Source organism: Erpetoichthys calabaricus, chromosome 7 (genome assembly GCF_900747795.2).
Source record: "Erpetoichthys calabaricus chromosome 7, fErpCal1.3, whole genome shotgun sequence".
Lineage (NCBI taxonomy): Eukaryota > Metazoa > Chordata > Cladistia > Polypteriformes > Polypteridae > Erpetoichthys > Erpetoichthys calabaricus.
This window is the reverse complement of record NC_041400.2, coordinates 100,613,627-100,640,935: the sequence shown is the minus strand read 5'-3', so window position 1 is coordinate 100,640,935 and position 27,309 is coordinate 100,613,627. Positions and strand designations below refer to the sequence as shown.

The window sequence follows — 27,309 nt, the reverse complement described above, 5'->3', positions numbered from 1 at the left end:
GTGTGTGTATGTATGTGTGTATATATATATATATATATATATATGTATGTGTATGTATGTATGTGTATATGTATATGTGTGTGAATGTATGTGTATATATATGTTGATATGTGTATATATGTATGTATATATATGTGGATGTGTATATGTGTATATATATATATATATATGTATATATGTACAGTAATCCCTCCTCCATCGCGGGGGTTGCGTTCCAGAACCCCCCAGCGAAAGGTGAAAATCCGCGAAGTAGAAACCATATGTTTATATGGTTATTTTTATATTGTCATGCTTGGGTCACAGATTTGCACAGAAACACAGGAGGTTGTAGAGAGACAGGAGCTTTATTCAAACACTGCAAACAAACATTTGTCTCTTTTTCAAAAGTTTAAACTGTGCTCCATGACAAGACAGAGATGACAGTTCCGTCTCACAATTAAAAGAATGCAAACATATCTTCCTCTTCAAAGGAGTGCGTGTCAGGAGCACAGAATGTCAGAGAGAGACAGAGAAAAGCAAACAAATCAATAGGGCTGTTTGGCTTTTAAATATGCGAAGCACCGTGGCACAAAGCTGTTGAAGGCGGCAGCTCACACCCCCTCCATCAGGAGCAGAGAAAGAGAGAGAGACAGAGAGAGAGAGAGAGACAAAGAGACAGAGAAAAACAAACAATCAAAAATCAATACGTGCCCTTCGAGCTTTTAAGTATGTGAAGCACCGTGCTGCATGTCGCTTGACGAAGTAGCTGCACAGAAGGGAGCAACATGAAGATAAACTTTCAGCATTTTTAGACGAGCATCCCTATTGTCTAGGTGTGCGAACAGCCCCCCTGCTCAATCCCCCTACGTCAGGATCAGAGAATGTCAGCGCAAGAGAGAGAGAGAGAAAAGTAAGTTGGGTAGCTTCTCAGCCATCTGCCAATTGCGTCCCTTGTATGAAATCAACTGGGCAAACCAACTGAGGAAGCATGTACCAGAAATTAAAAGACCCATTGTCCGCAGAAATCCGCGAACCAGCAAAAAATCCGCGATATATATTTAAATATGCTTCCATATAAAATCCGCGATAGAGTGAAGCCGCGAAAGGCGAAGCGCGATATAGTGAGGGATTACTGTATATATATATATATATATATGTATATGTAGATATGTGTATATGTAGATATGTATATATATGTATATATGTTTATGTATATATATGTTTACATAACCTCTTTAACACACTACTTGTCCGCTGCGAAGCACGGGTATTTTGCTAGTTATATATATATACATATAGTGTATACTACTCAAAAAATTAGATGAACACGATTTAAATAAGAGTATAGTGTCAAGTCAATGAAACTTCTGGGATATTGATCTAGTCAGTTAAGTAGCAGAGGGTGTTTATTAATCAGTTTCAGTAGCTTTAGTGTTAATGAAATTAACAACAGGTGCACTAAAGGGGCAACAATGAGACGACCCCCAAAATAGGACTGGTTTAACAGGTGGAGGGAGGCCACTGACATTTTTCCCACCTCATCTTTTGCAGTGTGCCCAGGGTTCATCCTGTGATGGAACAGGCTTTCCTGATAATTTTGTTCAGGCATGGTGCTTCTTTTGAGCTTAGGTTGCTTCACCAGGAGACTGCAGCATTAAACATCACACTGGCTACTATGGACTTGCAGAACATTTTCAGGTGCTTGTTGCACATATCAAAAGACCCGAGTCTCCTTAGCAAGTACAGCCTGCTCTGGCCGCCACTTGCTTATGTGAACCCCAGTAGAGCTAATATTATACACGTGTAGGGTAGCATAGTGGCACAGTGATTACCAATGTTGCGTCACAGCTCAAGAGAATTTGGTTCGAAACATAGAGGGTGTGTATAGAGTGTATAGAGGGTGCACATTCCCTGGTGTGTGGGATTTTTGAATAATCAACCTTCCTTTCATACCACACCAATTTAGGTTTATTAGGTGACTGTATAGGAGTGTGAATGATTTTGTCTTGGGATGACTGGTGTTCCACGTAAAGTTAGTTTCAACTCTTTGTCTATGCTACTGTCATTTGAACAAATAATAATGGTGAGCCTGAGGTAGCCTTATGTGTTCTTTAACCAAAGAGACTATCTTTGAAAATATATCTTTTTTTTTTAATGTTAGGGTGCGTGGGACAAACTAAAAGTGTATTTTTTTGTTTTACATACTGCTATAACAGCAGCTTGTGACAGAAATCTTGATGGATATTAGAGTAGCCATTTTCTTGTCAGTCTTATCAGTTTAACAAAAGACAGTTAAAGTTACATTAATGACAGCTGCAAACACCAGCAAACAAAAGCATATAATCACTTGTACAAGATGGCACAAATAGTCTGTAATTAAACATTTTTTATAGAAAAAATATCATGCTAGGCTAAAATGTATCAGAAATCTACATATAAGTAAGTAATCAGTGAGCCTAGCTGTTCATGATTTCCTTTTTTCTTTCATCACACTCTTTTTGTATAAATAGCGCAAGTACATCACTTGTACATTAAATTTAAAAAAATCTGTATTTCTGAATATGGAAATCCTCATGCTTTCTTTTTATGTCATAATTTTTTAAAATGTTTGTTTTACAGAAAAAAATATAAGAGAAATATAACATGCAAAAAACTTTCCAATAAAGCAGGGAAAATAATTGACTGTCTTGATGAAGCTGTGTGACCAGCAAGCATTTTACTACACAATCTAAATTAAACTGACAAAACTTTTCTAATCCCAATTTTCAATTAAAGAGTAGTAAAGATCAGGGGCCTCATGCATAATGCCAGTAAAACATGGTGTACAGACAAAAGTGAATATGTTTGTATGCACAAAAAAATCCAGATGCATAAATCTGTGCGTTTGCCAACTTCCACATTCTTCCGCTCCATAAATCCCGGTCGACGTGAAAAGTAACACACGTACACACGCCTGCGGCCCTATCCAAAACTACTCCCAGAAATACTCCTCTTTCAATATGCAAATCAATATAAATAGCCCTTAAACTCAAAGGCAATGGCAAAAGCACGGGGGGAAATAGAAGAATTTCAGCTAATACCAAATGGAGGCAAGGAGAAAAGCACTATTTGTTGGTTTAAACTGGTATAAACAATAAAAGGAAAAACAGTGGTATAAACAATAAAAGGAAGTTGATCTAGTGACATAGAGTGTCGGAGAAACTCGAAAGCTCAAGTTCACAAAGTCGCACCGTGCCCAAAATAAAAAAGAATTCCCTGTGAAAAGGCGAGTCATAGCCCACTGTCTGAGTGTCATATAAAAGCTTATTACGGTACAGAGAAAAGAAAAAAAAAGGGACACAGTGGGGAAAAAAGCTTGAAATGACAACTTTAATCTCGAAATTTCCACTTTAATCACGTAGTTCAGCATTTCTCAACCTTTAAGTATTTGCGACCAGAGTTTTCATAAGTTTTAATCGCGCCCCCTAAAGTTTTTTTGAAACCCTAATAAAACGTATTCCTATATTTTTTGCTGCAAGTTAAAAATTTTCCTACAAATAGTGAAATTACGCCACATATGGCAACATTCGTGCCCCCATTTTTGTTACTCCCACAGTTTGAGAACCGCTGACGTAGTTTACTTTGTCATTAAAGTAGAACATCATAAACTTAATCTTAAAATCGTTTAATTAATTTGTTTCTCAAATCCCATTGTAACTAAAGTAGCACGTTAAATGCTTTGTTTTGTATGTGTTCTTCTATGTGCTGTATGTGTGTGAATCACTATGTGCTTCTTAAACAGGCTTTCTTTTCCTCCGACAGCACACAGAATCCATTATATTCATGATTTTACAGGTCTCTGAATAATTTAAATACTGAGATGTATACTTAATATTATTTTCAAGATGATAGGAATTAAAGCATGTTATTAAACATGGGAACACTGTGGCGCAGTGATTGTTCATGCCTCATGCAAGATCCTTGTTGCGCAACCTTCGATGAAATAATTTACTGCAGCAGTACTGTCTCTTTCAAACGTACTAACCTCCAATTCCTGTCCTTCCTTTTATTTCTCCAAGTACACAATCGCCACACAATCAGCTCTGTAATAGACGTTAAGCCATCTGTAAACTTAGAACGACGATTCTTCAAAACTTTTAAGGAACATTGAAATATCTTCGTAGTATTTGTTTAATTATTCTATCCATCTATCCTTCCAGTGTTGCGCCAGCCCCAGCAAGAATACAGCGTTAGGCAGGAACAATCTGTGAACGGAGTGCCAGCTCCTTACTAGTGCTGTGACACCGTGTCCTCACATGTTTAATTACTAACAATATAGATTATTTAAATGAGTTAAAGTTTCATCCATCCATCCATTTTCCAACCCGCTGAATCCGAACACAGGGTCACGGGGGTCTGCTGGAGCCAATCCCAGCCAACACAGGGCACAAGGCAGGAACCAATCCCAGGCAGGGTGCCAACCCACTGCAGGACACACACAAACACACACACCAAGCACACACTAGGGCCAATTTAGAATCGCCAATCCACCTAACCTGCATGTCTTTGGACTGTGGGAGGAAACCGGAGCGCCCGGAGGAAACCCACACAGACACGGGGAGAACATGCAAACTCCACGCAGGGAGGACCCGGGAAGCGAACCCAGGTCCCCAGGTCTCCCAACTACGAGGCAGCAGCGCCACCGCGCCACCCACAGTTAAAGTTTTATCTGTATAATATAATAAAGATATTTTGCTGCATTTCTTCTTAAAATGATATCATCGTCATATGTAAATACACGCTTTATAAAGTGGCTCAGGTTGTGCAATATTATAACTGTATCGCAAGTTTACAGTGAGGTAATTGTACTTATAAGTACAAACAGTTCTACAAGGAGCACTTGATTAACTGATTGAATGAGTTTATAGTTCTTGGGATGAAACTCCTATACTGACCTCGAGGTTCAGAAACAAAGGCTCTGAAGCATTTGTCATATGAGAGCAGTTCAAATAAGCAGCATGGCTGAAGCAGCATGTGCTAGATGCTGTATACTGATAATTCTCTTTCCGATCAGCTGCTGTAGAGCTGTGATTCCACACTCAGATACAGTGATATAAATACTCCAAGTGGTGCAGTGAGAGTAATATGGAAAAAGATGATCCACTGTGGCAACCCCTAACGGGAGCAGCTGAAAGAAGAAGAAGAAGGTGCAGTGAGAGTAACAACGCTAAAGCAGCTGTGGTATTTGGAATAGTTTGGCTATTCTGTGGACCATTATATTGTTACAGGTTAATTACAATCAGATGCCTTAAACTAATAAACAATATGCAGTTAATTTCAGCGTATATGATAAAGCCATGTCAGGGATGTAGATCTAAAAAAGAAAGAGAAACTACACTGGAACAAAAGCACTGCTTTGACGCTGGGTGCCACCAGTTTGCAAAACCAAGTGGAGAACTTGTGTACGCCAGGGTTTGAGCTACCGTGAAAATGTGCGTGGCTTTACGCCAAGTTTAGTTCTTATACATCGCGATTTGAGTGTGGAAATGGGAGTACACAACATTTTTGTGCGTACGCACCGTTTAAATATGAGGCCCCAGGACTCTCTTCCAGTAACCAATGGTGCCATGATTCTGGAATACCTGGAGGAAACCACATGAACAGGGGGAGAAAATGAAAACTGCCCAGAGAGTGCACCTCAGTCAGTAGTCAAGCTGGAGTCCAACTGCAATGCTGTGTCACCATGTAGTTCTCCTCTTTCTGTGTGGAGTTTTAGCTGTTCCTCTAGTGAGAGAATTGTTTTTGTCCAAAGATTTTGGTTTAAATTCATAGTTCAAAAATAGGCTCCAAGACTAAAACAAAAAGACTAGAAAAACCTTGGTTATTATTGGTTGGTTGTTGGTTATTGTAGTGCACCTTTTGCTAATATGACTTTGGCTTTCAACAGAGGCCACGTGTAGACAGCAGCTTCAAAGTGCGGCTTACCAGATTATGTCCAATCTACTCCTTCTAAGGTTATTTTTTTTAAAATTTAGCTTCTATAGCTTCTCTGGTTGTTCTATACCAGTTTAAGTAGAAAATAGTTAATTTATACATGTAGGCAGAATGGTAGAATGGAAGAGCAATCAGCAATGACAAACCATCATTACACATTTTTTATAATCTATAAAAACAGTCAACATTAGTTTGCACTCTTACAGGAGTATCCATGGAGTCGTGTGGGGGGGACTGGCCTATAAAATGTTATTGCCGTTTTTCTAGTAATTATGTGTACCAGGTTCTATTGTGGATTTTTCATTTATTAATATTAATATTCAGGGGTTTTAAGAATGTATCTTTTAAAGTGGTTTATATGTACATGTACAGTATATGTCTATTTCTATGTACATATTACATACAGTTTTGTGTTTGTTTTATTTCTTAACTACACTTGTACATTTGTACACTAGAAAGATGTGCAAATGGATGGATGCTCTATGATTATACAGTTACAAATTATCTGAGGAGAAGTAAGATCATTTTCAAATTGCAATAGGTTCTCAAAGTATTTCAGGCTGAGGGCTGCCTTGCCAAAGTTAAATGTTGTGGCAGACCATCTAAGGCCAACTGCCACCTTTCAGTAGAAATTCCATGGTTTATTTTAATGCATGTACATGTATTTATGTGATACATACAAAAATTGAAATGCACTGTTGCTGGTTTTATATTTCAAAGTCCCTGACTGCAGCCATCCAGGTTATCCATAATAACCTCCTGATGTAGACTATGGTGGCATGATGAATAGCCTGAAGGCACTAGAGTGTTAACTGCTGCATGTAATTCAGGAACTGCCTTTGCCAGGGTATCCCCTCTGGCTAACATCATCCTGAATTTTTAAAATAGTTTCATATAGTGAATGGTGGGACTGGCAAGACACTTCAAATATGAAAATATTTCAAGAGGGAGTAATTATTAGAACCAAAAAGAAATAGAATGAACATGAACACAATGGAAGTAAGAGTTGGCGTTGTCTTGGGAAAAGACGGAAAGAGTTCCGAGTTTTAACTATTATAGAGCCAATAGCCATGTCCCCTGTAACAAAGACATTTATTTAGGAGCAGAAAATTGGGCAATACCTTGCTAGAAAGAAATACATAGTTAAGTACATAAAAATAACTTTTCTGAATTAAATATACTTTTACATTTAAGTAATAACTGTAATCTGACTGACAACTTGACCCAAGCTTGAAAAGCATGAGCAGTCTGTGAACCTCAAGGGCAACTAGTGAAATAGACAAAGAAAAGCCACAACGTCTAAAACATGCGAGAATCTGTAAGTCACAGTCTGTGATATATTGTCTAATAATGACTTTATTGCTGCTGTGATATTGTATGCCAGATGTTTACTGTTGTGAAAATTCTTCTGTAAGACAGCTCTGCCTAAAACAATACTTTTCCAAAGGCATTATTTACTAATGTTAGCTACTATTACAAAAGAAATTAAACTTTAACAGAATTCCAGATATTTATTGACAAATAAAAGTAGAAAATTCAATCCATTGATCTTGTTTGGTTAGCTATTGTCCCAATAACTCATCTAGACACTTAAAAAATTATTAAGGTCTCACATTAATTTCATGGTTGTTAGCTCCATATTCTGAAATAAAGAAGCGTTTGCTGGTTTCAGCCTTAAAAGCACTTATCATAGGAATGAAAAATCAAAAAAAGAGTTCTTAATATTTTTTTGGTTTCTCTTAGACAAAAAACATATCAAAAAAGTAAAATGGAGACATGTTCTTTGGTCTCCTAATTCTCAGATGTTTCTGGTGAAAAACAATAATCCAATAATTTTTTCTTTTTTCGATTTGAAAGTATTTTCATTATGTGCTCAGTGATATATGGGGAAATGTATAGACAGCTATTTGTGGTAATGAAACACTTTAGTATGATTACAAAACAGCAGTCATTGCTTCTGAATAATACTATTAGTTGCTGTAATTTATATTGCTGTGCTCCAAATAGATCATACTCCTTCTGAAGAAAAAGCAGACAGTGTGGCATAGTTGTTAATACATTAGACTTCAAACACTGGGTTGTGGGTTCATATCCTACTACTGACACCGCAAGCAAGTCACTCCCCCTACCTGTGCTCTAGTTGGAAAAACAAAACAGATGTAACTGATAGTATCTCAAACGCTGTAAGTCACCAGTACCAAAATAAGTAAAAATATGAAGTCTTGAAAGAGTTTAAAAGAAGACTAGAAAGAGATCTCACAAAATAGGATTCTTTTCAAAACAAATTTCCAATTTGGAGTTGTTTAACTCAGTTGTATCTCATGTCTCCTTTTTGTCTAAAGCTATTTCTCCTAAGGAATTTTAGGAGAAACCATCTGTGACAAATGCAACATATGAAAATCTCTTAAGTCTCATGAGCTATCAAAGATGCAACAAATGTTTCCTATGGGTTCCCAACAATTGACACGTGTCCTTGACTACATGAATTCACTTTTTAATTGGAAAATTCTACAGGACCAACTGTATTGAAGCTTTGGAGAACTATAAAGTCATGGATTACATTCGTGAGTGTTTACCAGTTTAATGCCTTTAGCCTATCAGAACAGGATGTGTCCTTTAATCCAGGAATGCAGTGGTTTGACATTTTCTGCATTTCTTCTAGATCTGCTATATCTTTTTGTAGCTGATGAGCAGAAGTCCACACAACAGTCAGGATGTTTTCTCAGAGGCACATTATACAGTCTAAACAATGTATTATGCTCTTTAATGAACTATTTTTTACATTAAACTAATTTTTCAACGTGTTTGCCCAGTTATGAATTTTTAAATTGTGTTTGCTACCTAATCTGTATTATTTACCACTACCATTTAAGCATAATGAAGAACTTTCAGAAATTTCAAAAGTTTAATGTCTACAGTATGTGCCTGTTCAAAACAAGTCTGGTAGATTGGTTTGATGGTTGTTTACTGTATCATTATCAGATTTACTTCTGAGTATAGTTTCCCTAACTACAACTTAACTTAAGAAATTAAGCTTATTGGTTTATAATTAATGGGATCCTGACTCCAATTCACAAGATTCCAATCATCCCCGCCAAAGTGACTACCTGAATAAAATTAAAGAGTTATAGATAACATCTTTCAATTATTTTCTTAAAAGAAATTAATTAGTTGACAAATGTTTAAAGATTAACGTTATTTTTACCTTTATTTCATTTTACATCTGAATGTATTTCAACCTTTTTAAAGTCTTTTACTGCATAGTAGATCAACATTTCTTTGATGATTATAGAATTAATACTCCAGCATTTTTTTTTTATTATGATTTTCTCATTATTAAATAATGTACATGTTTTCATTGGAAGTAATATTTATTCATTATTACACACAGTTAAAAGCATTCTTTGCTGACTGATGTTTATGAAAAGGTCAACAGGTTCATTTAGCTTACAAGTGAAACATGTTCTTATCTAGTTAAATGATGATCTGTTACCTCATAATACAGGTATTTACAGTATCAGTCTCTCAGTTCATAAAATCAAAAATCAATTTTTTCTTCTTTCAGTATTACTCTTACTTTCTTTTAAAGCTGATGTTGCCTCAGTTACAGTTTTAGCTGTAATTATATTTGTAGCTTCAACTCTGTCTGATAATATCATTGGAGTTAGACAATAGAAATACTATTGTTTAACTGATTTTAATTACTGTTTTATAGGTAAAAGGTTTTTGCACATTTAGGAAAATGAAATTTGACCTGGAAGTTATTAGCATAGACTACCGGGAATATCTATGTTATAAAATAGTCTTATTTCCTATATCTGGTATTATTGTTGTATTATTATTGTAAAGATGGCGCCGACTGTTGAGGCACGCCGTCAGCCACTCTGGCTTTTGTGTTTCTTGTTACTCCTGCTTTTTTCTCGGCTTACTTACTCCTGTGATGCTCTTCCTGACTCGATCATTCGTTATGATCGCTTCACCCTTTTGGCTCTTCGAACGAGTGCGGGGGTTTCTCGACATTTGACTCCGGAGTTCAGTCAAACCTTTGGCCGACTGTTTGAGGAAGTCCCGGCCTTCCTCGTCACTGTCCACGGCTTGGCCGATCGCCGATGGAAACGCCGCCGCCGTGGGAAGCGTGGAGGCACCAGGGCTCGGCTCCGAGCCTCCCGGATCCTCTCTAGGAACAACTCTCCTGGCTCCCAACATGAGTCAATGCTCCCGAAATGCCTCTTGCCCTCGGATGCTCTGGTACACTTCCCTGCCTCGCTCCGTCACCGCCGCCGGGGAGTGAACTTTAACAACCTACGCCGCATCACGACAATGTCAGCCGCCACGGCTGGTGCGTCTTTGTTAACGTCGTCCCAGCCGGTTCGTTTTTCACATCCCCGGCTGGATTTATTTTGTGGAATGAATTCTAAGCTGCGTAAAGTGGATTTTAATGTTCTGCGTCCTGTACAGAGATTTACTTCACAGTCATTGGTTAAATTTGAACTATTTAACTCTCAATCTATCAGCAATAAATCCATACTGATTGAAGAACACATCAGGGAAAAAGGACTTGACTTCATGTGTCTGACAGAAACCTGGCACCAGTCAGAGGTTTACTCTGCCTTAAATGAAGCCTGTCCACTTGGCTACAGTTACTTGGAGGCAGCTCGCAGCACTGGGCGTGGTGGTGGAATAGCTGTTATCCACCGTCAGGACCTGGGGTTGTCCCCTATCTCGATACCTGCAATATCTTCCTGTGAGTGCCTTGCATTTAAATGTAAGCCCCCGTTTCCCCTGACTGTTCTCCTTATCTATCGACCTCCAAAACCCAATTCTGCCTTTATTCCGGAAATTACTGATCTTCTCACAACACTCTGTGCTACTTCTGCCAACATCATAATCTTAGGAGATATAAATATTCATGTTGACAATCCCACAGGTTATCTCACTGCTGATTTCCTTGAGCTGCTAGATTCTCTCAACCTACAACAACATGTTGATGTTCCCACACATTCTAGGGGTCACACTCTTGACTTGGTCATTTCAAACTGTGCCCCAATCAGGAATCTACAGGTATTTGATCTTGGTATTTCAGACCACAAAGTTGTGTCATTGGAGCTGCCCTTTTTCTCCTCCCGTATCAAACCAAAACGACAGATCTACTTCAGAAATCTGAAGAATATCAATGTGGATGCCTTGGCCTTGGACCTTACATTTCTCTCCTCTGACTTTATCAGCTCCCTCTCTGTTGCTGACCTTGTGGATTTTTACAACCAGTCCCTGAGCAGTCTCCTGGACTTCCACGACTTCCACGCCCCTTTAACATCTAGGTCCGTCTCATTCTTGTGCTCAGCACCTTGGTATACCTGCGAGCTGCGAAAATGAAGGCGGCTGGGCGTGTCCTTGAGCGGCGGCTCAAGGCCTCTGGGCTGACTGTCCATAAACAGGCTTACAGAGAACACATGAGAGCGTATGCAGAAGCTCTGAAGGTTGCACGGTCCAAGTTTTATTCCACCATCATCAGAAATGGCTCCAGCAACCCTAAAAAACTTTTTTCAACCATAAATCATCTTGTCAAACCTCCTTTACCTGCCCATTCTGAGACCACTGATGACAGATGCAACATGTATATCAACTTTTTTAAACAAAAAGTTGATAATATCCGTTTACACCTCTCTACCAAGGATATCTTGCCCTTCCCAACTGTTGACTCATTGTCTGAGACCGTCCATCCTCTTTGCTCTTTCTCTGTTGCCACACGGGAAGAGGTGGAGGATGTCATCAGGAAAATGAAACCGTCTACTAGTTCCCTGGACCCTTTCCCCTCACCCTTGCTGAGGGCCAACATTTCTGCCATCTCTCCACTTATCACCAAGATAATAAATCAGTCCCTCCTGGCTGGCCATATTCCTTCTGCACTAAAAACTGCTGTCATCAGACCTCTACTGAAAAAATCCACCTTGGATCCTGAAGTTCTCTCCAATTATAGGCCCATCTCCAATCTTCCATTTCTCTCCAAAGTCCTGGAAAAAATAGTTGCAGCACAACTTCACGATCATCTCAAACTGAACAATCTGTTTGAAAAGTTTCAGTCTGGTTTTCGCCCTGGCCATAGCACTGAAACAGCCCTGGTCAGGGTCACCAATGATCTTCTGATGACGGCAGATACTGGTTCACCTTCACTACTTATCCTCCTTGACCTGACAGCTGCTTTTGACACAATAGACCATAACATCCTTCTTCACCGCCTGCAATACACTATTGGACTCTCAGGAATTGTTCTAAATTGGTTTACATCATACCTGACTGGCAGAACTGAGCATGTCGCCCATGGCAGCGCAAAGTCCCACACCCACAACATCGCCTGTGGTGTTCCACAGGGCTCTGTGCTGGGCCCTATCCTTTTTACTATCTACATGCTCCCCCTTGGAACTGTCATTGGCAGACATGGTTTATCGTTCCATTGCTATGCCGATGACACTCAGCTTTACCTCAGGACTACTCCCACCTCCTCTACTGCTCCTCTGCCAACATCTACATTGTCTACCTGCCTGGAGGAGATAGAGGCTTGGATGAGGCTCAATTTTCTTCAGTTGAACAGATCCAAAACAGAAGCCATCTTAGTTGGTACATCACATCATCTTCGCTCTTCTACCATCACCAGTATTACTTTCTCTGGCCAAAATATTCCTCTTTCCACATCTGTTACTAATTTGGGTGTTAGAATGGACTCCCAACTTACTTTTGACACCCACATCAAATATCTCTGTAAGTCATCTTTTTACCATCTCAAGAACATCGCCAAACTCCGCCCATTACTCACCCTGGCAGATGCAGAGAAGCTCGTCCATGCCTTTGTCTCTTCCAGGCTGGATTACTGTAATGCACTCCTCATTGGGATTCCTGGCAAGAGTATCCAGAGACTCCAGTATATTCAGAACAGCGCTGCCAGGATCCTGATGAGGGTGCGAAAGTATGATCACATCACCCCAATCCTGAAAACCCTTCACTGGCTCCCTGTTTCATTCAGAATAGAGTACAAGGTCTCCCTTCTTACCCATCAGTGCATTTATGGACATGCCCCTCTTTATCTACAGGAACTCCTTACCCCCCATAACTCCTTACGTTCCCTCCGCTCTGTACTCACTAACACTCTTCAAGTCCCCAGAACTAAGCTCAGCAGCATGGGTGACAGGGCGTTTTCATCGGTGGCGCCGAGGCTGTGGAATGCCCTCCCTGATTACCTGAGAGCCCCACAGTCGACTGAGGCCTTTAAGCGAAACCTAAAAACTCATCTTTTTAGAAAGTCATTTTGTTAAAGTATTTTATAGACTCTTCTGTTCTTTTTTTTATTTTATTATTCTATTTTTACTCTGTAGCACTTTGGGATTGCTAAAATATAAAGTGCAATATAAATAAAATTTATTATTATAAAAAAAAATTTATTATTGTTGTTACGTGGACATTTACCTCCACGGTAGCTTATGTAATGTTACTATTGAACCACTGGTATAGTGGACACTCCCAAGGCTGTGATGAAGTGGGTGGGATTGGGTCAGGGTTGGCCAAAAAATATACATTTAATTTTCGAGAACAGAGAAAATATTTTGAGCATTTTTAGGATAAACAAATCAGTGATAAACTGGTGTAACATGTCACGTGACATTTCAGGCAACAGACAGGTAGCCATGATAATACTTGAAATCTGCATAAGTTAGCGAAGGGGTGTCATGGAAAGACAAACGAAATATCTAAGCGGTACTCTAAGCAGTTAGTTGTCACAATAAGGCATTGCCTAACTACACCAAAAATAACACCTCTTGTTAAATCATCAGTAGAAGACGTAGCTGGTGAATATTACCAGCATTATGAAAAGGAGCAGATCATGTGAAGTGAATCTAGGATTGGATCATGGTAAGCTTGACAGAAAAGGCTTCTTGCCATTCCCCACCTTGAACACCTCTTTGTATTGAAAATGACCACAAGCTTACTAGTAATGATGAGCTAAACAACCTGACAGCCTAACACAGGTGGAATAACAGTAAACAGTACTTAAATGAAAATGAGTAAATAATATTGGGTTCTCAAAATGTTTTAATATCATCATGTGAACCCACAGCAGTTTTCCTCCAAATTGCAATTAACTGTCCTTGTACAACACAGGTTTAATTTAATTTGGTCTCCGAAAATAATATTTGTTTGAATAGTTACTGACTTGGCGGCACGGTGGCGCAGTGGGTAGCGCTGCTGCCTCGCAGTTGGGAGACCTGGGGACCCGGGTTCGCTTCCCGGGTCCTCCCTGCGTGGAGTTTGCATGTTCTCCCCGTGTCTGCGTGGGTTTCCTCCGGGCGCTCCGGTTTCCTCCCACAGTCCAAAGACATGCAGGTTAGGTGGATTGGCGTTTCTAAATTGGCCCTAGTGTGTGCTTGGTGTGTGGGTGTGTTTGTGTGTGTCCTGCGGTGGGTTGGCACCCTGCCCAGGATTGGTTCCCTGTGTTGGCTGGGATTGGCTCCAGCAGACCCCCGTGACCCTGTGTTCGGATTCAGCGGGTTGGAGAATGGATGGATGGATGGATAGTTACTGACTTCAGTTGGGAGGCAGATGAATCAGAATTACAGTTGAATTCACATGTAGTGTCTTTCTAGAGGCCAACCTAAAATAAGAAAAAAGCGTTAAATGCAGGATCCCATTAGTACAGGTCTGGGTTGGCAGGGTTTAGGTTTTTTTTTTATATTTTAACTGCAGTTGTTTTTTTTTTTTTTGCTTAATAGTGTCCTGATTTGTTCTGGAAATAAATGCATGGTATTCTGTAAAATTGTCCAACCACGCAAGTTGTATATTTGGTAAACCTAATATCTCTAACTTTTTCATTGTAACTGTTTTACTAATGATATACAGTATAGTGAACGGTGCCATAGGAATAATTGTGGACATTTACTGAAGCTCATTGTAAACTGATACTGTGAAATTCAAAACTACCAATTAATGAAACTCCTAAATAAAGGAGTAATACCATATTTTGTTAATGATATTCTTTCTTAAAAATGTAATGGTTTTGCTTTATCTGTCCACCCATTGATACCAATGTACTTCAGCTTTTATGGTATCCATTGTTCTAGACCTGGTTATACGTACCTTGTTGACTGAGCTAATGAACTTTGTGTTTCACTTACCTTTGTTCATGCACTCATTTACCTTTATCTGTTTTTTCTATTCCATTAATTAATCAATCACTTAAATGAAAGAGAAGTTGTTTGCAAATATACACACATTGTTTTTCAAAAGTGAGGACATTTTTTTAAAATAATGATTTCAAAATAAAAATGCAAATCTACAACACCACAACGTGTGATTACAAACTTTCCAGTGGCACTGTATATATACACACTGTGTTCATATATACTGTTATGTATAAACTTTTAATGTATTTTTTAGATACATGGCAATCATTCATCCTCTGAAGCCAAGACTGTCAGCAACTGCAACCAAGGTGGTGGTATTGTGCATCTGGATTTTGGCATTTGCACTTGCTTTTCCATTGGGTTTCTACTCCAAGACTGTGCAAACACCACAGAGGACACTTTGCTATGTTGATTGGCCTCGGCGTTTTACAGACCATTTCATGTGAGTGTGTTAATATCTTTCCCAATATGATATTTTGTATGATAGATCTTTCTTTGCAACTTGCTGCATCAGTGCAACCCAAAAATCGTAATTTAAAAGGGAATTTTTATTTATATATTGTCTTAAGAAACCTTGATATAATAGTATGTCACCATCTCTGTAGCTAACAGAATCTCACCTTTGTTAAATCCCCATTCATACGACAAATAAAATACTTCTTCCTTCCACAGTCCAAGTCCACAGTCTGATCACACATACTGTATATTCAAAAAAGTTAGCCTTAGTTTACTTTTGTGCAACTCTGTTGTTATCAACTGGCCAAGATGGCATAGTCTTGCTTATGCCCTTTCACTAATATGATATATCAGAGTTACGTTTCAGATTGTATTATCGTAGTATTTCCCTCTAATTACCCTTTACCTATTTTCTTCAAGGGTAAGTGTACTCATCAAGTTCGTTACCGGGTTTTTTTTTTTTTTTTTTTGTTCTTTATTTCACCTTAGACAATTTCTTGTATTAGGAATTTGTTAGTTTTCGCATACCCCTTGGGGTCAGAGTGCAGGGTCAGCCATTTACAGGTTAAGGGTCTTGCTCAAGAGCCCAGCAGAGTAGGATCTCTTTTGGCAGTGATGGGGATTTGAACCGGCAACCTTCTGGATACCAGCACAGATCCTTAGCCTCAGAGCCACTACTCCGGGTTGGTCTATTGTTGCACTTTAAGATTAACACACACATATATACAGGTGCTGGTCATAAAATTAGAATATCATGACAAAGTTGATTTATTTCAGTAATTCCATTCAAAAAGTGAAACTTGTATATTAGATTCATTCATTACACACAGACTGATGTATTTCAAATGTTTATTTCTTTTAATGTTGATGATTATAACTGACAACTAATGAAAGTCCCAAATTCAGTATCTCGGAAAATTAGAATATTGTGAAAAGGTTCAATATTGAAGATACCTGGTGCCACACTCTAATCAGCTAATTAACTCAAAACACCTGCAAAAGCCTTTAAATGGTCTCTCAGTCTAGTTCTTTAGGCTACACAATCATGGGGAAGACTGCTGACTTGACAGTTGTCCAAAAGACGACCATTGACACCTTGCACAAGGAGGGCAAGACACAAAAGGTCATTGCTAAAGAGGCTGGCTGTTCACAGAGCTCTGTGTCCAAGCACATTAATAGAGAGGCAAAGGGAAGGACGCAGCATGGTATTTATTACAGGAATAATAATCATATCAGTGGAACAAAGAATAACAGAAATTGGACTGATAGTAAAGTCTGGATATATGTAGTCTTTAGAAAAAGCTTACGAAAAAGTAAAGATGACAAGGATGAATGTCGCAGGCGGCTTGTGATCTAGCACTCATAGTTGTTCATAATGCTTTTCTGACAACCAGATGAAAACGAGTATACGTTGACGTCGCTCTGTTCTCTGCTGACGTCTTCGTCCTTTCTTCTTCCTTCCTTACTTCCTTACTATATCACTCCTCAGATGAGGCATATTTATTCTAAAATTCTACTGCGGAGTTTTGCAAGATGTGATTGTTAGATATTCTGATTGGCTGGCTGTTAATATGATGAATGAAATCACTGTCCGTTTTCCCAAACAATAAAACTTTTTTATGTTCTCTGAGGTAACAGCAGGTCTTCCTTTCCCAAGCTGTAAAATTAGATGTCCATCCTTTCTCAGGTTATAAAGTAATTAATAGCCTGAATCACCAGCATGTCTTTCTTTCTTTGTTGCAACAGCTGTTTTAAAGGAGAGATATAACTGGGAAGAAGACATGCTTTGATTTGTCCTGAATGTGGTTCATCTGTTGTCTTGTCTTGAACAAAATATAATGGAAATATAAACCAAAATGTACAGATTTTGTACCCCACAACACAGGTGTTACTTCTTTTTGCTGTGGCAATGTATGCTGCACCGAGTCCTGAATTGCTGTTAAATTATAATCCTCATAAATGAGAACAGATAGACCAGTCAGAGTCTGTTGCTGCTGATTAGGTCAAGCATAGGCTAAGATGACATTAATGACTATTAAAAAAAAAACAACTTGAAGGACAAGGAAGGCAGCATTTAGCAATTGGGAAATCCAATTTAATCAAGGCGAACATTATAAATGAATATCAGTCACAAAGATCCTAAATCCATCTCTAACCATTTTATCTTTTAGCTAAGTAAGATACAAGGGTTTTAAAACAGTTTGCCAGGGGCTAACATTATACAAGAGTTACAATGTGAGGAAGGAAAATATCTTCAAAAGTAACCAATCCCAAAAGCACACTTGTTTAAATTATGTGAACAGAGAATAACCTGCCAGAATACAGTGAATGGCATTAAAGTGTTTGCTTTGTATATTAAAAATTTGATCAAAACCTGACATTTCACTGAGTAGCCCTTACATGAAATGTAAAAGCTAATGGTGCATCTGGAAGAATAAAAGGAATGCTTCAGGATGCTCATATCTCATTAATTAATTTAATGAGCAGTGATATTAATACACCTCTTTAAAAGGTTCTTTTACAATACAGCATATCACTGCTTGTAATTTTTGAACTGTGAACATAAACAGTTAATGACCACAAAAATTAATTAAAAAATAGTGTTTCAAAGTCCAACTGACTTTAGTTGGAAGAAAATAAATGTTCTCATGCATATTCTAGCATATTTCAGTCTATACAAATACATTACTAACGTGGAGTAGGAAGCACAAGGAAATCCATTATTTTTTATTTTCGAAAAATCTGAATATTACAATGGCCTATTACTTAATGAAACAAATAATAACAATTTCAAAATCACTTAACAAAAGAAAGTTAGAAATAAAGGAAAAAGCAAAACATGGATCAGTATTCAATATAATATCTACAATATTATTACTGGGCAAGAAACTCTCCATTTCTCTCTCTTAATGACATATTATTCTAAACCCACACTTTTCTTTAAAAAATTTTATAGGCAATACTCAACACACATATCTACATACAGAAAAAATCCAATCCCTCAAAGCCCATTGAAAACCAGTATCAGCATAATTGACATTTTAAACTGGCAGTGACATAGGCATATTTACAAGCTAACCACATGTTCTACAGTGGATATTTTACTAAGGGCATAAAAATATTATGGAAACCTTTAAAAATGTATATACGAATTATGTACAATGTGTAGATTTTTGAAGTACTTCATTCTGGAGAGACTCAGTTAGAAAACATAAAGCTCACTTTCCTAACCTTTGTCCATGATATACCCCAGACACTACTTCAAAATGTAACAGTTGACAAATCTCAAACGGTTTATAATTATTTGCAGTTATCATTGGAAATATTTGTCCTTGCAGTTTAAATTATTCTTTAAAAAGTAATATTTTATTGTTATAAGAAAGGGGCGGCACGGTGGCGCAGTGGGTAGCGCTGCTGCCTCGCAGTTGGGAGATCTGGGGACCTGGGTTCGATTCCCGGGTCCTCCCTGTGTGGAGTTTGCATGTTCTCCACGTGTCTGCGTGGGTTTCCTCCGGGGGCTCCGGTTTCCTCCCACAGTCCAAAGACATGCAGGTTAGGTGGATTGGCGATTCTAAATTGGCCCTAGTGTGTGCTTGGTGTGTGGGTGTGTTTGTGTGTGTCCTGCGGTGGGTTGGCACCCTGCCCAGGATTGTTTCCTGCCTTGTGCCCTGTGTTGGCTGGGATTGGCTCCAGCAGACCCCCGTGACCCTGTTCGGATTCAGCGGGTTGGAAAATGGATGGATGGATGTTATAAGAAAGTTTTACATTTTTATTTCATGTTCACAGTCCTTTAAGTTTGCATAGCTTTAATGATATTATTGATTGGCTGCACCTAGCCTTGTTGGTAGGATATACCATACCACATTTAGATAAAAAGAAATAAAAAAGACCTTAACCAAAAATAACGTCACTGCTAATAGCAGATGTAAATTTGTCCAGGTATTCCATAGCTTATTGCGTTTAAAATGGATGCATAAGGTCAAGGCATAAAGATGTTCCACTGGACAATTCTGATTGAAATACCATTGCAATCTGCACATTGAATAATGACCAAAATATAAATATTTAGTGCAGATGTTAAAAATTTAGAGAGAACGTATGTGCCCTATTCATGACAGGGAGACTTTATTTATTGGGTAGTTGCTGCTTATGTTTATTATTTCAGTCTAACTTCTATATAAAATTAATAAAAAATAATTTTGTTACCTTGTAATAAGTATAATTAAGATGGGCACCCACATTCCCATCTCCTGGGAAGAAAATATATTGCCATTTCCAAAGGATGAAGAAACAAATGATTGAAATTGAGCACAGAGTAGAAAAATTAATTAGGATAAACACCTGTAGATAATTAAGAGACCCCTAGGATTACTTCCTCAGAATCTTCAGGCAAACTTCAAAGCAGAGAAATAAAATTAAATTACAAAAAGTGATAAGACAGAAGCTGGTATCTGGAAGTATTACATGGTTTACTTTATCTTTGCTAACAACTGTCCTTTATTGTACTTATGACCACTTTAGAATTTCATAAATTTTCTGATTGTGGTTCAGAAAAAAAAAATACAATGACTTTTTCTCAAATTCTGCCTCAATTTGGAATTCTACCAATACTTGCACAAACAGACGTGATTAATAAACTGTAAAGTAAACACTGTCACAGGAGGCTGGGGGTCAGACCCAGCCAGGATGCCTGGAAGGACAGGGAGGCACTCAGTACGTCCCCTGGGCCGTGAGGGGGGAACCACCCTGGATAAGCAGGGGACCATGGGGATGGAGCAAGGAGGCACAAACCCGTGGGGGCCCGTGGCTTTCGCCAGAGGGCGTTCCAAGTCTAAAGCCCAGGAGCTCTACAATTCCACCACACCTGGGAAGGTGGGAGAAGATCCTTCCAGCGACACCTGGAGTGCTTTGGGGTGTCTCATGTGGCACTTCCGCCACAACAGGAAGTGCCACCGGAAAAACGTCATCAAGCACCTGGAGCACATCCGGGTGAATATAAAAGGGGCCGCATTCCTACAGTCGGGGAGCTAGAGTCGGGAGCTGGAGCAGGACGAAGCTCCAGTGACAGGAGAGAGAAAAGCGGCCTGAAGAGGGGATTGGGAGAGGCCCGTGTTGGGAGTGACTGGTGCAGGACACTGTGAGCTGTGAGGACTTTATTAATTTAAATAAATGTGTGTTTTGTAAAGTGCTGGTGTTTGTCTGATGGTGTTCGGATCCGCGCTCACAATACCTACTTCTTATAAGGAAGGATTATCAAATTAATTTTGAGGTTATAAAAATACTTAACACAGCAATTCCAAGTACTGACTTAGTGGCTGGGCTAACTTTATAATATGCCAATTGTAAAGCTGACAGAAAAAATAATATTAATTGAATATGAGAAAAAATGTAAAATGTGGAACTGTCAACCGGCTTGAACATTTAAAAATAAACTAAAATGCTTATAAACAAAAAGTATTCTGAGTTGCTAAAAAGCTTACTATTAACAATGAGACAGACAATCACCATCTGGTGTTAACAGAACTCATGCCATAATGTTAATCTGGAAAAAAATGCAAAATGGCAACCTTTGAAAGAAAGTTGAAAGACCAGCTCTATTGAAAAAGCTGCTGTAAAATTAAAAAAAAAAAAAAAAAAAAAAAGGAGGTGACAGCTGAAAAAAATGTAACCATGCTCCTGTGACATCACACTGTAGCGGGGCCACATAGTGTTTAAATGTCAGTTCTGAGTGCGTCTCGTTTCATTGTCCCGTTTACTGTTTGTGCATCAGTTTATGCCGTCCCCGTAAAAAGGGGACGGATGATGGAAGGAGACCACAGCCACAAACCTGGTTTTTGTTGTATATATTTATATATGTTTGGTGGTGTTTTGTTATTGCTGGGGTGAAGGGATATTTGTAGTATTTATGTTTCTATTTTTATATTTCATTTCATTTAATACATATAATCTGTTTAATTTTACATCCTGTTTGTATGCTTATATTTTTCACCGTCGATTGTGGGGAAAAGTTCAAATGGTAAGAAGTACGGCTTGATAGTTAGATTATTTCTCAGTTAATTATCCAGGCCACTGGTCTTGGAGGTGTAGCTGCCGGCTGGGTAAAAGGGGTCGGCCGTTACATAAAGTGGTGCCCTCTCTGAGGGATCTAAATAAATATCTATCGCTGTCTGCCTTTAAACAATTCCGCTATTAATATGTCTATAGTGCGTGCCGAGCAGGACGACACCATTGCTTCGCCGCGGTGTGATGATGGAGTAGCCGGGGCGCGGCACGTCACGGTCAGAGCGTGTTCAGCGGTGCAGGAGGTGGTGGATTCGTTGCAGTCGCTGTACCTCGAAGATCACCATGGACCTGAGGAGGAATGCCTAGAGGATGTCTCGCCTCCGTGGGAAGATCTGGCGCAACAACTAACCCGGCTGGATGAGAAAGTCCGCGAGGTTGCTGAAAGTGCGCTTGGGCGCGAAGATGCCTTGCGGGCTCACCTAAAAGAATATCTTAGTGAGCAAGTTCAACTCCTGGGGCGGGAAATCGTGTTGTGCCTCCAGAGGCGGGATCAACGCTGGCAAGAAACTCTTCAGGGGGAGGTCCGAAGGAGTCTCCAGACGTTACGTCAGTCACCCAGTCATTCAACGCCGTACAGGTCTAGTGGGGGGGGTGAATACATCAATCGGCCCTCTGTTCCTGGGGTGCGCCTTTCCTTTCCCAAGTTGGGGGCCCCTTATAACATCGATGATGTCCTCAACTTTGTGGAAGAAGGGGAGGCGTACCTGGCTGTTAACCCTTTAACCCCAGAAGAGCTTATGGGGGTGATAGGGGCATCCCTCTCGGGGCCAGTGCGGAGCTGGTGGCTGACGGCCAAGAAGAACATTAAAGACTGGGGATCCTTTCGACGATCTTTCCTCGCGGCTTTTTTTCCGGAAGACTATGAATCTGAACTGGAGGACAAGCTGCGATCCATGGTGCAACTGCCTTCGCAATCCATCCGGGACTTTGCCTATGAGTATCGGGCTTTGTGTTTGAAGTGGCGGCCGGCTATGTCTAAAGAAGAGGTGGTCCGCCGCATTCTTAATGCCTGTAACCCGCGGTTAGCTGGGGGTCTCAGGGGGGTTGTGGGGTTGGTGGAAGACCTGGTGAAGGTGGGCTCACAAGTGGAACGGGACTGGGGAAACTCAAAAACGTACTGGAACAAGGTACAAGCCAGTACACGAGAAACCCAGCCCCTAAAACCCCAGCGAGCTAAAGCCATCATGCAAGCGAGTACGTCCCTCCTGATCGTCCCAGTGAAGCTGCGGGGGTGGCAGGTAGATGCGGTGGTGGATACAGGGAGCCATCACACCTTAATCCGCTCAAGCATGTGGAAGAAGATTAGCCGACCAACAGACAACTTAACATCTGCCCCGTCTGTCCGATTTGTATTGGCAGATGGGAGTGAACACAGAGCCCTGGGCAAAGTCCCCTTGAGGTACAGTGTACTTTCCACCACCTGGGAGATGGATACGTATGTCCTGGATGACCGGCACCTGTCCGTCCCGTTACTCCTTGGGCTGGACTCTTTAACCACCATGATGACCACCATCCATCTCAGTCCCAGGGGGTATACGGTGCCAGGGGAAGGGGTATGCGACTTCATTCATAAATCCAAAGAAGATCTGGGCTCGGAATTCATTGGCTTCTACGCAGCAGTGAGGAGTGACGCAAGCACCTCGGCGGCAGCCCCTGTGGAGGAACAGCCCGAAGAGGTAAGGCCGGTGCTGAAGAAGTGGGCCGAGGTGTGGACTGAGAAATTAGGAGTCGCCTGGGGAGTTACCCACGTGATCCACACCTCGGACGAAGTTCCAATAAGGCACCGAGCTTACCGTGTTTCTCCACTAAAAAAGGGCATAATTAAAGAACATCTTGATCAAATGCTCGCCGAGGGAATAATCGAACCATCTTCCTCCTCCTGGGCGTCCCCTGTGGTCCTCGTAAAGAAGACGGATGACACCTATCGTTTCTGCATGGACTACAGGGGGGTTAACGGGAAGACGAGCCTGGACGCATATCCCATGCCCCTGGTTCATGAGATTCTGGAGTCACTGCATGGAGCTGCAGTTTTCAGCACACTAGACCTCCGCAGTGGCTATTGGCAGGTGCCGATGGACGAGGGGAGTAGGAAGAAGACGGCAGTCATCACCCCTGAAGGCTTGTTCCAGTTCACAGTCATGCCTTTTGGGCTTAAAAATGCTGGGGCCACCTTCCAGCGGCTCATGGAGCAAGTCCTGAGGGGGTTGATAGGCAAGATCTGCTTTGTTTACATCGACGACGTCATTATTTACTCCCCTTCTATTAAACAACATCTCCAGGACCTCGACACCATCTTCCAACGATTACATCAAGCGCACCTTACGCTGAACATGAAGAAGTGTACCTTCATTCAAACCCACATACGCTTCCTCGGGCACATTCTTTCATCTGAGGGGGTCGCTGTAGACCCCGAGAAGACCTTAGCCATCCGAGACTACCCCACGCCCACGGATTTGAAATCTTTGCAACGTTTCCTTGGGTTAGTGGGGTGGTATCACAAGTTCATTCCCCGGATGGCTGATATAGCGGCTCCCTTGAACAAACTAAGAAAAAAAGATGTCTCGTGGGAGTGGACAACAGAGTGCCAGGACACGGTCGAGCAACTAAAGAGCCACCTGCAAGAGCCGCCCGTTCTGGCCCAGCCAGATCCACAGCTCACTTTCCAGGTACAAACCGATGCCAGCAACCTGGGGCTTGGCGCCGTGCTCACTCAGAAAATCCACCAGGCTGAACACGTCATCGCTTACGCCTCTCGAGCCTTGCACGGCGCCGAGCTCAATTATTCGACAGCCGAAAAAGAGTGTTTGGCTGTCGTGTGGGCTGTGGAAAAATGGAGACACTATCTGGAGGGGGTTGAATTTGAAGTGTACACCGACCATCACGCTCTGACCTGGGTATTTAATCACCCGAAGACCTCCTCCCGTCTAACCAGGTGGGTGTTACGCCTCCAGAACTTCACTTTCAAGGTGACCTATCGGAAGGGCTGTGGCAATATTGTGCCTGATGCTCTGTCCAGGGTGTCGGAGCCACCGGGGATGGTGTGTTTGGCAGAGGCAAAGAAAATGATCCTCCCTCTGCCAAGAAGCCTGGAAGACCTGGCTCAAACACAAGCCACCAGTCCATTCTGCCAGAGCATCAGGGAGGGACTGGAACAGCAGCGTACCGACCGGGTACACTTCGTGGACCTCCAGGGGGTTCTGTACAGGACCACTCCATCCTCCCTTGGGGGTCTGCAACACCAACTAGTCGTCCCGGAAGGGCTCATCCCCGACTTTTTAAATTACTATCACGACAGTCCTTTAGGTGGTCACCTTGGAAGGACAAAGACTTTATTAAAGATCCTGGGGGTTGCGTGGTGGCCGTCTGTCCGGAAAGACGTTTGCCACCATGTGAAGAAGTGCATCACCTGCCAACAGCTCAAAAACCCACCTGGTAAACCAGCAGGATTTCTGCAATCGACAATCGCGGATGGACCGGGGGAGACTTTGGGAGTCGACCTGATGGGGCCTTTTCCTGTTACCAGCTCGAGGAAGACCGTCCTGATGGTGGTGATTGATTATTTTTCAAAGTGGGTGGAGCTGTTTGCATTACCAGACGCAAAAACTAATAAGATCTGCTCCACCCTGAAGAACGAAATCTTCACCCGCTGGGGGGTACCGAAGAACATCATCTCAGACCGGGGTCCGCAGTTCACGAGCTCTCTCTTAGATGAACTTTATACAGCCTGGGGAGTGAAGAAAAACCTGACAACAGCTTACCATCCCCAGGCTAACATGACAGAGCGAGTGAACCGGACCCTGAAGAACATGATCGCCTCCTATGTGGGTGAACGCCATCAGGACTGAGATAAATGGCTCCCTGAGCTCCGGTTTGCCCTGAACACCGCTGTGCACGAAGCCACAGGTGAGATGCCTGCTTTGGTTGCGCTGGGCAGACAGCTAAAGGGCCCGCTTGACCGACTCCTTCCCAGAGCCCCTAATCCAGAAACCACCAGTTACAATAACCTATTCAAAATTGAGGAATTACGGCGGAGAATCCAACAGAGGTTGGTGAGTTCGACATCCAGACATGCCAAGTTATATAATGCCCGGCGTAAGGAAGCGCACTTTCAGCCGGGTGATTTGGTCTGGATTAGAGCTCACCATCTCTCGGATGCCAGCAAAAGGTTCTCCGCCAAGCTAGCGCCTAAATGGTTAGGTCCAGCCAAAATCATATCTCAAACAGGTTCAGTTAACTTCCAGTTTCAAAGGGGTATCGGCACTGACTCCAAGATAGACACTATCCATGTGGCCAATCTCAAACCGTACTTCGGCCCTCCCTTGTCCAAGGTTGGGGGGGGGGAATGTAGCGGGGCCACATAGTGTTTAAATGTCAGTACTGCGTGCGTCTCGTTTCATTGTCCCGTTTACTGTTTATGTGCATCAGTTTATGATGGAAGGAGACCACAGCCGCCAACCTGGAAAAACACCTGTTTTCAATCAATCTATCCCAGCCGTCACAGGACTATATAAGCCATCAGGAGGAGAAGAAAAGAGAGAGGAGAGAGGAGATTTTTCATTTACGACCACGAACCAACGGTACCAGTTATTGTCCACATCGCGCTTGCCAATCCAGTTTGTTTTTCCATCTGCCGGATTTATTTCACGGACCTCACCACGAAAGACCCCGGGGTAGGACTTAATCATCCACCATACACACGAGGATTCACGGTGAGGCTGTTCCATTTTTTCCAGGGAGATTCAAACAACTCAATATCACTAATTCAGTCATCCGCTTTCAGGACAGTTTCATTATTGCCGGACTCACGTTCTCATTCATTTTCAGTTTATCATTCATTGTTGTTTTCGTGTTGTGTGTTTATTTGTTACAGGGACAAGGGAGGGTTTTTGTTGTATATATTTATATATGTTTGGTGGTGTTTTGTTATTGCTGGGGTGGAGGGATATTTGTAGTATTTATGTTTCTATTTTTATATTTCATTTCATTTAATACATATAATCTGTTTAATTTTACATCCTGTTTGTGTGCTTATATTTTTCACCGTCGATTGTGGGGAAAAGTTCAAATGGTAAGAAGTACGGCTTGATAGTTAGATTATTTCTCAGTTAATTATCCAGGCCACTGGTCTTGGAGGTGTAGCTGCCGGCTGGGTAAAAGGGGTCGGCCGTTACAACACAATGCCTTTGTTACTACACCCTATGACATTTATGTTGGATATTACTTGTTACTTGTCTTACATATCCAACAGTAGCACCTTTGGATGGTCAACTTAAAATTCATTTCATTTTGCCATACATTTGTTTTCCTTTTGGAATAAATTACACAGCCCTTATTATAGTACACATAGTAACAGAAAAAATTAGGAAGTAGAGTGATAATTTTAAACACTCAGTTAAGTAATTGTGCATGTGCAAGTGAGACGTGCATTAATAAAGAAAAATGCAAAACATCGACACTGATTTCTTAATGTAATCTGTTTAAATAACAGAATGCAGAAGACAGAAAAGGAAAATACAAAAGAAATTAAAAAAAGTTATACTTCCTGACAATAAAGAACAAAAAAATTATCTTTCTTATGGACATTTTAAATTATTGTGAAATTGTATGACTTTGTAGAAAATGATAAATCTTTAAAAAATTGCCCTTTCACCAAAGAAGATTTTAATAA

At 40.8% G+C, this 27,309-nt stretch overlaps 1 protein-coding gene across 1 annotated transcript in view; it reads left to right on the top strand.

Moving 5' to 3' along the window:
* The window catches only part of tacr3a (tachykinin receptor 3a), a 295,006-nt gene that overhangs the window by 118,718 nt on the left and 148,979 nt on the right, over positions 1 to 27,309 (top strand). The window contains exon 2 of the mRNA XM_051929646.1: positions 15,376 to 15,564. Within this exon, the coding sequence (XP_051785606.1) occupies positions 15,376 to 15,564 (189 nt within the window). The remainder of the gene's footprint in view (positions 1 to 15,375; positions 15,565 to 27,309) is intronic.